The sequence below is a fragment of the Gopherus evgoodei genome, chromosome 1 (assembly GCF_007399415.2).
Source record: "Gopherus evgoodei ecotype Sinaloan lineage chromosome 1, rGopEvg1_v1.p, whole genome shotgun sequence".
Taxonomy (NCBI): Eukaryota; Metazoa; Chordata; order Testudines; family Testudinidae; genus Gopherus; species Gopherus evgoodei.
In genome coordinates, this window is record NC_044322.1 from 197,514,110 (window position 1) to 197,529,109 (window position 15,000).

Genomic DNA, 15,000 nt, shown 5'->3' on the forward strand with positions numbered 1-15,000 from the left:
GAGGGGGCAGGGCTTTGAAGAAGGGGTGGGAATGATCCTGGGGTCCCTTAAATTCAAAACAGGCTCTTGGGCATATAAAGGTTGGAGATCAGAGCTCTGGAGGAGGAGGAGGAGGAACCACCCTCCCCTTTTCTCCAGCATTTTCTCTCCATGGCCCTGGGGACAGCTGGGGTTTAAAAAGAAATACTCAGGGCCGCAGTGACCAATAGCCGGCCACCAGCATGTCACATCCAATAGGAGCTCACGCTGGGCCGGTGTTGCTAGGTAGAACCTTTTCCCCTTTTTCCTACTCCTCATCCTTTCCGAGCCCGGCCTCCAATTAGAGAGCTCTGAGAAGGAGATGGGCGGGACACACGATAGCCAATCGACAGGAAAAACATTGACTCTGGAACCACTGATTCGCTGTTCCGAGTAAAGTGACACGGCCAACCGCCAATCCGGCTGTCAGGGGCTGCGGAAGGCGGCGCGAAGTTTGAATCGGCGCTAGGAAGCTTGTCGAACTGGGGAGCGACGAATCCAGACGGGGAAGCGGCGGGGCGCGGGGCGCCCCGCCATGGAGGAGCTGGAGGAGAGGCTGCGCCTCAGCAACGTGCGGTTCGTGGATTCCTTGCAGCGGATCATAGAGAAGGTGAGGCCGGGGGCGGGGCTTCCTCACCCCCCGCCGCCCGCCCCGGTAACGGCCTGGCCTGGGCCTGCCGGGAGTCGCGCGGCCCAGGCCCCGGGGCGGCTCGCGCGGGGCGGGGGTGTCGCAGAACCACTCGCCGCCGATGGCTCGCTCGGGGCGGCCAGACACGCTGCTCCAGCCGCTGGCCGGGCCCCCCCTTCCCGTCCCCCGTAATCGGAATCAGCAGCCAGGGCCGGGGGCGGGCGCTCAGAGGTGTAAGACTTTAGGCGCAACTCTGCAGTGTGGCTGTGCATAAAGTTGGGCTTCTACATCTGTCGTCAGTCGCTTAACTAGCCTGGGACTGGGTCACTTCGCATAGGTGCTGACCCCCCCCCCCAGTCCCGGGGAGGTCTGGAAAGCGCCCGGGTGCGTCACCCCTGTGAGGTCGGGTGCCTTTTGCTTACATCTCTAAGTTTGGTTTGCGGGGTTAATTTTAGGAAGATTGTAGCTCCGGGGTATTGTATGTGGCAGCGATCTCACTGGTAACAAGCAAGTTATTGCAGCTTCCACGTTGTTGACAGGGAAGGTGGTGGCTCCCGTGGAATACATCCAGCGCCTTAGAGATGGAAATTCCCAAAGTAATTTTGTTTGGTCTTCGTCTTTATTTATAAACTTTGAAAATATTTATGCAGTATTTTTTTAAAATGCCGTTGAGTGTCTTGGTAATAACATTTAGATAATGATGATGGTAAATGCTTTTTTTCATCTTGTCAGTCCCCTCTAGGCTGTATTGTCATAGGAGATCGGACCAGTAGTCCCTCTAATCAGATTCTCAGTCTATCGGTGTCCATACCCAGTTACTTCAGAGGAAGGTGGAAGAAGCCCTGTAAAGGACAGTTTCTGGATACCTTGTCCGTGGTGCACATTTACTCCTAAACACCTGTCAGTTAGTGTTTGGCTTGTGCCCTGGAACAGCGGTCTTTATAGTCTTTAAAAATGTATTTCATCTAAAGTAAAAGTGGCTATTGTCAGATTGCAGACTTTAAAATACTTTAAAGTCTGTGTGTGTGTGTTTCAGTCTCAACAAGCTTATGAAAATCTTTGAACTTTATGTAAAACCTCTGCTGTTAGAAATTTAACCAATAATTTCTAACTGGTAAAATGATCTTTTTTTTTAATAGTACAATTATCCCTTTGAAGATGATATACTTGTCTCTATGGAATCATTGACTTACGATACACCCATTGGTAAGAATTCCTTAAAATAGCGTTTTTCATTTTTTTTCAGACTTACTACCAGTGTACAGATTTACACAAATAGGACTGGATAATGTCTGGGCAAAAAAAATTCACTCTGTGGTCCAGATCCTACAAAAGCTTCTGTATCTGCTGTAGTTTGCCCGTGGACATAGTCCCATCAAAGCCATATGTAAAATGTAATGGATGGATAATTTTTACAGGTGCTGGGTCTATGTCCATATGTAGCAATGGGTGAAGGATAAAAGCAAGTTACAATTTTAATCATTTGAACAAAAAAAAGTCATTGAGGCTCACGAGAACAGTGATTAATACTATAATGAGTTGTAAGTCACAGACATTAGGGTAGAAGATGAATTTAAAGGAAAGAAAGTAACTGAGAAGAGAGAATGAAGGGGAGAACCCAGTAGCTGTTATGTAAAAGCTGTTGTGATGTGAATATTTTGCAGTATCTCATTGGATGGAATAGATTGCGTTATCCTGAGAAGACTTTTTCCTCACTGTGAGAGCACATGGTTAATTCAGTTACTGTACTGAGATTGGGGGAGTACATGTTTTTCCAGGGTCTCATAAGAGTTGTCATCCGTCAGAACGGTTGCATGTATATGAGGAGATTCTAACCTAAAAGGCTGAGTTCTCTCTAAAATGTCATGTGGTCTGCAATTTAATAGGCATTATCGTCTAATGGTTTGAACATGTTACTTAGAGCCAAGAACTGCTCTGCTATAGTTTCCTGCCTGTCAAATGAGGATTGATACCTAAGTAAGTGCCTTAACAAGGTTAACTTAACTATTGTACGCATATGTAGAATTCTACAAAAATACCAACTATTATGTAGCCCAGGTCCAGAATTTAGGGTGTGCGTTTTTAAAGGCTTTTACAATCTTAATATGATTAAATGTATTTAATCATGAGTTAAGGATTAGCATTGGATTTTTTGTGTTTACATTTTTGCCGCTTGGAATGTGTGAATTTGCAATGGCTGGTAATGTGTCTGATTTTTGTAACATCTATTTACACCTTACAGGAAACACAGACCTTTGAAGACTTAAACATCTGAGTTGCTGTACACTCCACATAGGCTTGATGCATTTAATGGGACTACTTACATATAAAGTTAGCTGCTTGCTTAGGTCTTTGTAGGATCAGGGCCATAACATGCAATGGAGCTGAGTTATGTTATTAAGGAAACTAACTTTGAATTTACTGACTGCATTCAATTTAATCTCAAACATAGAACTGCATTAAAGAAGTAATTTTCATATAAATTGCTGGCCAACACACAACGTAAATGACTTGCAGGTGTAGTTTTGTTTTGATGGTATTTTCATTGCCTCACACACGCTCCTTGAATACAGAGAGATTATTCAACATAGACTTATACTGTAGTATGTAAAATGTTTGTAGTAATTTCTGTTTTGTTATATCTAGGACCACAGCTATGGGGTGATATGTCAGAAAAAAGCATTAACGAATGGAAGAAAAAATTACATAAGGTATCTAATAACTCTCTTGCATGGTATGATTTCCTTAATTTAACCTTGCTGTTCCAAAGAATATTTGTGGGATACAATCAAAGAGAAATAGTTCTCCATTTCATAGTGACAGATAAGCTCAGCAGCTGAAAAAATATTGCTGAGAGAATACAGTTTGAAGGTCTTTAAACAATACTCTTGTACCTCTTCAGTATATCACTGTTGATTTTAAAGTATACTTGTGGTAAAATGACAGTAGTTGGCCAAGTTCTGCCCTGGGGTCCCACCTCTAGCGTTATTTACATGCATTGTTTTGTAGAGATTGAAATAAAGGAATGACAATGTCTTTGCAATCTGAGTTGTCTCTCAGGCCATGTCTACGCTATCACTTCTGTCTGTAAAATTTAGGTTGCTCAGGGGTGTGAAAATACACCCCCTGAATGACATAAGTTTCACTGACATAAGTTGTAGAGTGCACAGCACTATGTTGGTGAGAGAGCTGACATAGCGACCGCCGCTCATTGGACATGGTTTAATTATGCCAATGAGAGAACTCTCTCCCACTGACATAGAGCAGCTACACGAAAGATCTTACAGCGGCACAGATGCATTGATACAGCTCTGCTGCTGTAAGGTGTCTCATGTAGGCACAGCCTAAGTGTGCACATGCCAGGCTCAATTCTCTTCCTCCCTTATTGTTGTGGAAATTATATTACGTGTTTCCTTTTTCCCTCTCTTTCTGCTCCACTCCAAAAACAAATATTGGCCCCTTCAGCAAATATATATTACAAACATTCGAAGAAACCAAACCTTCAGTCTTCTCCCAAATGCCTGTTCTAAAAGGTGGGCTGTGTGAAATGTCTTGAAGGTCAACAAATCTGGATTTTTTGAACTGGGTAGATTAAAGGAAAGAAGAGTGAACTTTTAGTCTTGAGGGACCCAAAGAGAATGCCCTCTCCTTAGCTCTCTGATATACCAAGGTAGCTGCAGCTTGTGTGTCTTTGATTTCAACAGTAGCAGTAAGTGTGAGAAAGTGCTTCAAGTAAGATGATCCCAGGATATTCAGTGCTTTGTAGGTCAGTAACCTCTTAGACTGCAAACAAAAGCTGTTGGGAATTGAGGTTGAATAGTACTTTACAGAATCAGGGCCCTTATAAATAAACAAGCAAAGTAAATAAGTGTCTTGCAAAATAACTTGCGCTATTCTAAGGTTCTTCTGACTCTTCTCTTTTTTGCTTTTAATTGCAGAAGGCCACACAATGTCAAAAAACCACAGGTAAATACATGTACTGTAATTAATCTCTTCAAAAGCAAAATAAAAATGCTGTATCACTATACGTGTTGTTTTAGAAATATAAACTTGTTTTTAATATGCATGCAGTATAAGACTGAAGACAGCAGATGTCTTCACCCCAGAAAATATTTTTTACAGTGGTACTACTGGACATGTTAGTATGCCTTTTTTTAAAAAGCGTGAACGTTGGTTTTTTTAGATTATCATTAGGGCTGACAAGCAATTAAGAAAATAAATCTCGATTAATCGTGCTGTTAATAGAATACCATTTATTTAAATATTTTTGGATTTTTTTTCTACATTTTCAAATGTATTGATTTCAATTACAACACAGAATACAAAGTGTACAATGCTCACTTTATATTCATTTTTGATTACAAGTATTTACACTGTAAAAAAAACAAAAGAAACAGTATTTTTCAATTCACCTAATACAAGTACTATAGTGCAATCTTTTAATCATGAAAGTTGAATTTATAAATGTGGAATTATGTACAAAAAAACTTTTATTCAAAAATAAAACAATGTAAAATTTTAGAGCCTGCAAGTCCACTCAGACCTACTTCTTGTTCAGCCAATCACTGAGACAAGTTTTTTTGCATTTGCAGGAGATAATGCTGCATGCTTCTTGTTTACAATGTCACCTGAAAGTGAGAACAGGCGTTCTCTCATGGCACTGTTGTAGCCGGCGTCACAAGATATTTACGTGCCTGATACGCTAAAGATTCATATGTCCCTTCATGCTTTAACCACCATTCCGGGGGACGTGCGTCCATGCTGATGATCAGTTCTTCTTGATAACAATCCAAAGCAGTGTGGACCAGTGCATGTTCATTTTCATTGTCTGAGTCAGATGCCACCAGCAGAAGGTTGATTTTCTTTTTCGGTAGTTCGGATTCTATAGTTTCTGCACTGAAGTGTTGCTCTTTTAAGACTTCTGAAAGCATGCTCCACACATCGTCCCTCTGAGATTTTGGAAAGCACTTCAGATTCTTAAACATTGGGTTGAGTGCTGTAGATATCTTTAGAAATCTCACATCGGTAACTTCTTTGTGTTTTGTGAAATCTGCAGTGAAAGTGTTCTTAAAATGAACAACATGTGCTGGGTCATCACCCAAGACTGCTATAACATGAAATATATGGCAGAATACGGGTAAAACAGGGTAGGGGACATACAATTCTCCCCCAAGGAGTTCAGTCACAAATGTAATTAATGCATTATTTTTTTAGCGAGCATCATCAGCATGGACACATGGCCTTTGGAATTATGGCCAAAGCATGCAGGGGCATATGAATGTTTAGCATATCTGGCACATAAATATCTTGCAATGCCAGCTACAAAAGTGCCATGCAAATGTCTTTTCTCACTTTCTGGGTGACATTGTAAATAAGAGGGCCCCATTATCTCCTTCAAATGTAAAAAAACCTTCTTTGTCTTAGTGATTGGTTGAACAAGAAGTAGGACTGAGTGGGCTTGTAGGCGCTAAAGTTTTACATTGTTTTGCTTTTGAGTGCAGTTATGTAACAAAAAAACGACGTTTGTAAATTGCGCTTTCATGACAGAGATTGCACTACGGAACTTGTATGAGGTGAATTGAAAAATGCTGTTTCTTTTGTTTTTACAGTGCAAATATTTATAATAAAAATAATACTTTGATTTCAATTACGACACAATACAATATATATGAAAATGTAGAGAAACATGCAAAGTATTTAATACATTTTAATTGATATTGTTTAACAGTGAGATTGAAATTGCAATTAATTGCAATTAATTTTTTTGAGTTAATCACGTGACTTAACTGCTATTAATCTACAGTCCTAATTATTGTATACATTTTTACTATGGGATATTTTTAAAAAGTCCTGCTTTTAAATCTGAACTCTTCAAAGTGCAAATTGTTAGTGAAGAGAGGTCAGGCGAATGTTCCAAAAGGTTCAGAAATGTGGATTTAAAAAAAGCTTGAAATGAGTGCTTACATGGTAGGTGTGGTTGGTATCATTGCTTATTAAGATTGCCCAACACTTCCTGTTATAAGACCCTGTTTTCAGTTACTTATGGTAACCAGATCTTTCACGCTGAAATTTTCCTTGCTGGATGTTTGCCTCAGGATGAGTTTTGAAAAATTTCAGCCAAATTATTCAACAGTTGCCCCACTCTGGCTGCCCAGCTCTGAAGGCAATGAAGACGTAAGGATGACAATACTGTGACACCCCCACCTCTCGCCCCCCCCAAACTCCCTTTTGGGTCAGGATCCCCCAGTTTGAGAAACATTGGTCTCCCTGTGAAATCTGTATAGTATAGAATAAAAGCACACAGAAGACCAGATTTCATGGGGGGAGACCCAATTTCATGGTCTTGATTTGTTTTTCATGGCCATGACTTTGGTTGGGCCCTAGTCATCCTCATAGAGCATATTCCAGCTCAGGGCTATGCAGGCTAAGCAGGACACTCCCTCTAATGGCTGCTCTGGGCCTAGGTGCTGCTGGACACTGACAATCAGAGTGGGAAGCTTCTCTCTCCTGTCCTTGTAGGGACCCCTCCCCCCATATAGCACTCAGACAGCATGGAGGAGGGAGCAGTCCGATTTGAATGCAGAGAGAACAAAAGCTGTACAGGGGGGAAGGTAAGGAGTAAATTGGGACAAATTGTTTGGTGAAACTGGGACTGGAGGGAGTGAGGGAGTGAAGCTGGGATTGAGGATAGTGGGGGTAATGGAGACTAGGACTGGTTGGGCATGGAGATTAAGACTGGGAGGGGGTGGAGGATGGGCTTCTGGGAACTGGTTGGTTATGCGGATGGGGTCATTGAGATTGGATGAGGAGCTGAAGGCGAGCGGGGACACTGGGACAGGCTGGTCCAGGAGACAGTCACTAAGAAACAGTGGGGGAAGAGAATGGGGTGTGATGGGAAGAGAGATTTAGATTGTATGAGGTGGGAGACTAGGACAGACTGGACAAGAAGATTGGGACTAGGATGTGAAGCCTTAGGGGTGGAGACTTGGACTGGATAGGCAAGGAGAAAGGGCCTAGGACAAGGAGCTACAGGTGGGGAAAAGATAGGGCTGGAATAGACAGGTTGGAGGGGATAAGGCAGAAGGGATCAAACTTTTGGGGGGGAGGGGAAATGTGTTATATTCTGTGTTTGAAATTGAAATTAATATATTTGAAAATGTAGAAAACATCCAAAAATCTTTTAATAAATGGTATTGTTATTATTTAATAGTGCAATTAATCATGCAATTGATGTTTTTAATTGCACAATTAATCACGATTAATTTTTTTAATCGCTTGACAGCCCTAATACAAATATATAAACAAAGAGAAAAACTGGAAATTTTTTTTTTTGCCTCAGAACAAAAGCAGAGAAACATCCATGCTGTCTATCCATTTTTGATAACAAGTGTAAAGTATTTCTTGCTTACGAGGATTTAAGACTAGCATAACTAAGTTAAAAAATACTTCTGCTATAGGGATTACTTTAATAAAATGAAAAAAACAAAAACAGAAGGTGTGAACTGTTTTTTCTTCTACATGGTCTTGCATACAATAAAGAAGATGAGATTTAAAAGTAGTTCAGATCAAGCCTTTAGAATACTAAAAAACAAAAACAAAAAACCCTCGAACCCAACAAATAAATTTATTTGGCATTAATTCCAATGCCATTAGCACATAGCAGGGCTAGGGTCAAATCCAGTGCAGAGTCATCAAACGCTATCTTTTGAAGTCTCCATTGCAGGCTGTTCAACTGTCTGAATTTCATTCCACTACCTAAGAATATATTTTAATTACCATTCTTCCCCCTTCCCTGTCAACATATACAAGTACTATTATAAAATTAGAAAGTTAAGAGGTGTGATCAAATGACTTCAGTGGTCTTTGGATCAAGCCTAGAGTTAACATAATAGAAACCTTTTTTTCAGGGAGAATTTCTATTACACCATCTGATTTATGAATACTGCTCTTGTGCTCACCTGAGCCATATAAACAATACACTTTTTTAAACCTTCCTCCCCCATCATTTGTATGTAATTACATCAACTGAACTTGATAGAAAGGACAAGTGTTACATTTATAGAAAAAGGCCCTCAACCCTAAAAGATAGTTGACCCCAACATCCTTTTGTTGTGCTATCTACATTCATTCTCCATCCAAGAGTCCACCTTTAACCAGTTTAATCAATATATTAATAAAGAAAAAACCTAACCAAACCAAAACCACCCCTATGTTCAACGAACATTCAGGATGCAAAGACAAGCATCAGTAGTTGGAAAAAAATGAACACAATTACTGGCACTGTTAAACAATAATAGAATACTATTTATTTTAATATTTTTGGATGTTTTCTACATTTTCAAATATATTAATTTCAATTTCAACACAATACAAAGTGTACAGTGGGGGTAGGAGAACCAAGGAAGGAATGTGTTAAACTCCTGGTAGGATGATATTTCTGTGGTGTTTAACATATAATCGAAATTTTTCCTTACCTAAATAAAAGGGATGTTTTGTTCCAGTTTCAAACAAACAAATCCCTCTGTGATGTTTAATGGATTTTGCTCTATAGGGACAAAAGCAGAAATTTGGTTGATCTGACTACCCTTGTTGCTTCCCAATAGCACAGTTAAGTTGAGGGTAATGTAACCTTGAATCAGCATTTTAAAAATAAAATATATTGCTAAAAGTTATTTGCAATGCCCTGTAGATGTGCATCATGTTCACAAAGTCAGCAAGATGTGATCCCTGGCCCAAAGAGCTTACAAGCTAAGGCCCTGATGCTGCAAACATCATAAACTCCTGTGCTTAACCTTATGCATGTGAGTAATCCCATCATCGTCTTGTTTGGTCCTCCTCCCCTTATCATTCCATATGCATTTCTCTAAGGCCTCATCCTGCCAACTTCTAGGCCTGAAATTAATCCCAGTGGGACTACTTGAATGTGTAAAATTGAACACAATGAATAAATATTTGCAGGAACCCCATATGCCTAATTTAAGAAGCCAAAAGGTTTTTCCCTATCATAATAAAAATAAATAATGCTTTGATCTTTGACTAATCTCAGTTTATTTAGAAACAAACTTGAAGAAGTTAAAGCAAAATCAACAAATTTTGCCTTCTGCAGGAACTTTTTTTTTTTCCCTATGTCAAACATGGATGGGTAGCTTTAGACTGTCTGGTTATACATATTTTTATTATACATAATGTTTCCATTTTTTGCAGACCAATTGCATCACATGTGCTCTGTCACGAGAAGACATAAGCACTAAAGTTTTAGTACCAGCAGATTAGAAAGAATTAGGTACAGAACTTTTATTAGGTATCCTTAGTTCTAGAGAGGAGAATCAAACTCTTGCTAATAGTGTAATAATGTCAGACTGAGTTAATTACTCTCCCCCCCTGCCTCCGGTGCACATCAAAAGCATGTCCCATGTATAGATAGATATTAGAGGCTGTACTACTATTGAGAAACTAGATCCTGTTTTCCAATATAACAAAGAGCTATCTTTGTTTAAGATACCTATTAGTATTATTTAGTTTTGTTGCCAAAGCCAAAGGCTTTTTCTTCATATTTTCAGATTTCTTCTCAACTACTTCAAATCAGTTTTCAATCTGAGAAATTTTAAGGACAGTATCTAGTTTAGTATCAAGAATCAAATTACCCTTGAAGAGTATTCACAGCTATAAATACAAATTAAACAAAGTTAGCATCAGATGTAATCACCAGTTTTAAGGAAATTTGATTATTTTTTTTTAATCAGGCTGAGTGCTTCTGGTGTACTAATAAGCTAAGGGAGAAGATGGTGGGGACTAAAGCACAAAGTACAATCTTTCTTTGGATTCTTAAAGAAGAAAAAAGCATGGAGCACGTTTTAGATTCTTTTTTTTTTTTTTATAACCACAGATGCTGTTAAGGTCTTTACATTTATTTTGCTTTTTATGAAAGAAAAATAAAATTAAAATATAGGGATGGAGACAAGTGCTCCCTTAAGCCAAGGAGGGCAAGCACAATTTGTAAAGGAAGAAACTGTTCTAAGATGGGCTTCCCAAACCATACCAGAAAGACATGAAGCACTTAAAGCAGCTCCTGAAGTAGCAGGTGGGAAAAACTTCCCTGCTACTCCTTCAAAATACACAGAAAATTGCCTCCTCTCTTCCTCTTCTCTCATGACTCAAAGACAGTACCAGGAAGTGTAGGCAAAGAATATCCACTTTCTGGTGTCACTTGAGGGAGCACACGGGAAGAGTATAGCAGCTCAAACTGATGTGTGCATGTGGAGTGTCGCTCCCTGGTTCAGTCATGGCACATTTGACAGTTGCAAGATGGTACTGGTGAAGCAGTCCAGGAAGGGTCAGATCTGGGAACACTAGCAAAGCTATTTTGTGTAAATAGTGTTCATTTAATGCAGTGCTGTGTCTAAGGCAGGTATCTGGAGCAGGCAAAAGGCAAAATAAAAAAGTTACTTGAAACTAGACAAACATATTTTTGATACTTTATTTTTCCTTATGTATTACTAAAAAATGTAGCTCTAAATCATCTCCTTCCTTGCTTTCTAGCACATTTTTGGGCACTATGTAAATAATCCGCACAAAGAACATGGGAGAAGGCATGCTGCATCTCATTAGAACATTATAAATGGTTTTAACAGTATTTGCAACGCGTAATCAGTAATTATTAGTTATAAGTAGAATAAATATTTATCTACCTAAAAGAGCAAATTAATGACTGTAGTGTAAGCCTTGTAAATCTTTTTTTTAAAAGAGGAACTCTTATGCTTTGACTGTAATCTATGGCATGCATTTTTTTTGGTGTGAACAACTTTAAAGAATTGAGTAAAAATGTTCAGAAACCAATGCTTATGGGAAAACTTCATAGCTAGAAGGGATTATGTAAAACTCCAGAACTACTGGGATGACCTCTAGAGGTGAAAAGGGCAGTTTAGCACCAAACTATACTTGTTCCTCTGAAAATCTCTCCCCCTAACATTTGAATGTTAATCATTCATTTTGGACAACTTGTGTATTGTAAAGGCAGATATTACTTGTACTGTATAGAAATAGGCTCTGATCCTACAAACACTTGTCTGTGTGTTTGTATGACTTGATTTGTGTATAGTCTCAGTGAGGTTAATAGAACTACCCACATAAATAAAGTTAAGACAGTTGCTTAAGTATTGTAAGATTGGGTCCTTAGAAATTAACAGTGTTTTACAAGTAGTTTGAAGTTGTCTGTTAGAGAGGCTTTTGAGTGTCTGTCTAAAAGCATCAGGTGAGATCTACAACTGATCTAATGAACATAGCTTCACTGACTTCAGTGATACTATGCCAATTTGTGGGGTGAAAATCTGACTTGGTGTGTCATTCTTCCTTTCTTTCATTCCTTTGTACGTGTGCTGAATTTGTTAAACCTTTCCGGAGTTTACTTATATAGAAAATACTTTAATTATAAATATTTACGTGTAAATGAGGAATTAGTTAAATTAGTTTCTGGATGCAAATCTAACACTTATTTGCAATATGTCCATTCTAAAAGAGAGGTCTTTTTTTCATACCTTCTAATTAAGAAACACGAAAGCAATGGATCTCTGATTTTGAAGATGAAGATTTAAAAGTACATCAGGTATGGGCACCATAAAGTTTTCTGGCAAATGTGAATGTGTTAGACACTAATGTATGACTATGTGAATATAATTACTATGTTTTTCTTTCTGCAGGATTCTATATGATTTGTATAATAGCCTAACTTAAAATAAAAGTGTGAATTATTGAATTAAATTACCATGCTGTCTAATACAGATCCTCATTTTTTCAAAAAGGTTGTATGTTTTCTTCCTTATCTACTACAGTATTCCACTTTGGTTTAGTCATTGTATATCTGAATTTTTGCAAAGTGTTTGCAACAGTGCTGCATCTTCAAGAATTGTCCATATAGTTCCCCGGGTGTTGAATGCACATGCCTCCATTGTGGCTAGTTGCATCCTTTTAGAAGAGCTCTTACTGTTAGTATGTGCATGTTCCTTCATGGATTGAAACAGAATTTATTCTCATAGTTACTGTGATCATCTAATTTACTTTTTCTATCTTTAAAGCAATGGATCAATTGGCTGTGGCCTGCAGTTGTTATGGGTTTTGTGCTTTACTGTATCCTTATCAGCTGTATCCCCCATCTGCAATCAAGATGAGTTTGAGGCTTCGTTTTATCTGTGCTGAGGCACAGTGTTTCTAATTGCATTACTTGATGCAGTGGAGTCCAGCTTATGTCAAACCCTGATCTACTGTGCCCTTGCATTTGGTGCACCCCACGTCATACAGAAGTTCAACTAAACTGTACTACGTAGGTGTTTAGCCCTGATGTAACTGGGCCTCAAGCTTTTTAGTAAATGTTCACAGTTTTACACAAGGGTTGCAGGGGCTCCTTGCGCAGCTGCAGAGCCAATGACATTGCAGGCACAAGTTGCAAGGAAAGCTGTGGTCTTGGTGGGGAATGAGCAGAGACCCCCCCCACCCCCAAGACCATGGGAAGGAGAGCGAGCCCCTGACTGCAAGGAGGCCACCCTGCTGCTGAAGAGCTCCTCCTCGGGTGGCCCCCACACTCCCAGCTGGTGAATGAGTGAGTGGGACTGTAACAGCAGGGCTGCAAAGAGCTTCCGGTGGGGCTGGGATACTGGACCCCACGGGCATAAGGTGTGGATGAGACTTCATTTGCTAACTGCAATGGATGGATATGTTTTTTCAGCCATTTCTGTGTGTCAGGTGACATCAGTGTTTACAAACGACTGAATCCTGCTAAGCTTAAGTTATCTGGCAGGCTGAGGCTTTTATGGGTAGGGTGAAGCTGGAAAGCCAGAGAGCAGTATGGTCCATAGAGCAGTTATTGTCTTTTTTTCTGGTTAAAGCTCTCAACAATATTGGAAAATTATATTTGGACCCTGGTATTGGTCACCATTGTTCTAAAATGGGGTGGGAGTTTTTTAAGCCTGTTCCTACTGTTTTTAAAAGTGTACAATAATCTTCTTTCCTCTTGTACAGGTCTGTCGCATCTTAGGCACATTTAATATGCGCGATTTCAGCTTTACACGGTCAGCAAAAACAAGAAAAAAAAAAACCAAAAAGAGAAAAGTAACAATTTAAATATTGTTTCTATAGTGCGGGCATTTCTGCCCGCCATTACGCTCAATGTAATTTTGACTATACGCTGTTTTCGCTTTACGCGCTGACTTCGGAACATAACCCAGCGTAAGACGAGACAGACCTGTACTGCACAGATTGACAGTTGTATTTTTATTTCACTTTATAAAAAATGCATGTTTATATGAAAGGCTGTATAGAAATATTCTTTTGTATTATGTTTTCTGTAACTATCTTTGTCCATCATGTGATTATGTCCTCCCTACAGTGTGTGGATATAGGAACATCCGCTGAATCCCAGCCTCTGTTTTAAATTAATCTAAAGTGAAAGAGCTATTTCCTGTGGGCTTTGAAACCTACAGAGGGGGTGGTTTTTTTTTTTTTCCAATTGAAGACAGGTTTTTTTAACCTTACTTATGTTTAAGGTGTTTTCTGTTGTAAACTCTACAGGCTTTTTAAGAGTTAGTTGCTTTTGGGACTTGCTCCGTCTCAGGATCAAATGTGAAACAGTACCTGAAATTCAGTATGGCAGGCTTCATGGGTTTGCTGCATCTTTTAAGTAATGATGTTGTTTTTCTAGTTATTTGTCTCAAGTTCCTGAAACTTTTTTGTCTGTCTGCATTTTGCTGTTGTATTCAGTCCAAAGTGCATTTTTGAATTAGATAGAAAAAAAGTGTTTAGATTTGTTTTACCGGAGTTCTTTAAGAACCTCGTTGCAAGAAGTCAATTGAAAACCTGTAGAAAAAGCTATTTGTCTATATCAGTCTCCTTTGCATTGAATTGTAAAAAGTTACTAAAAAATTGACTCTGAAATTTTCTCTACTGAAACCTTTTTAATAAACCATTAAGGGCCTCATCTGCATACATTGTGATTTATTGCCATTGGCTCCAATTATTTCATTGGGTGCAGGATCAAACCCCTACATTCTGAAGAATATTAATATAGTGTTAAGAAAACTATTTGCAGATAACCAGTCACTTTCTTTGTGTAAGTAGAGAACTTCATTTGAATCTCTCTATATTGTAATAGTATCTGCAGTAAAGTAAGTTAATCAGTCTTGCAAATTTCTGTTTTCCTGTGGCACGCAGCTGTAATTGACAGGAAAATAAGATCTCTGTTCTTTTCATTGTCCTTCTCATAATAGAGGATGAGGGAGTAAACTTTTTTTTTTCTCAGCTGGTAAACTTCCATGACCATTTTGCAAGGCAGCCTTCATATAAACACTTAAAAAAGCCTCTGTAGT

The 15,000-nt window shown here is 39.1% G+C and overlaps 1 protein-coding gene across 1 annotated transcript in view; it reads left to right on the plus strand.

Annotated features, from left to right (window-relative positions):
- Positions 1-492: 492 nt before the first annotated feature.
- Positions 493-15,000, plus strand: part of HJURP (Holliday junction recognition protein) — a 37,258-nt gene continuing 22,750 nt past the window's right edge. The window contains 5 exon segments of the mRNA XM_030582088.1: positions 493-628; positions 1,786-1,852; positions 3,293-3,357; positions 4,585-4,612; positions 12,193-12,248. Of these exon segments, the coding sequence (XP_030437948.1) occupies positions 554-628; positions 1,786-1,852; positions 3,293-3,357; positions 4,585-4,612; positions 12,193-12,248 (291 nt within the window). The 5' untranslated portion in view covers positions 493-553.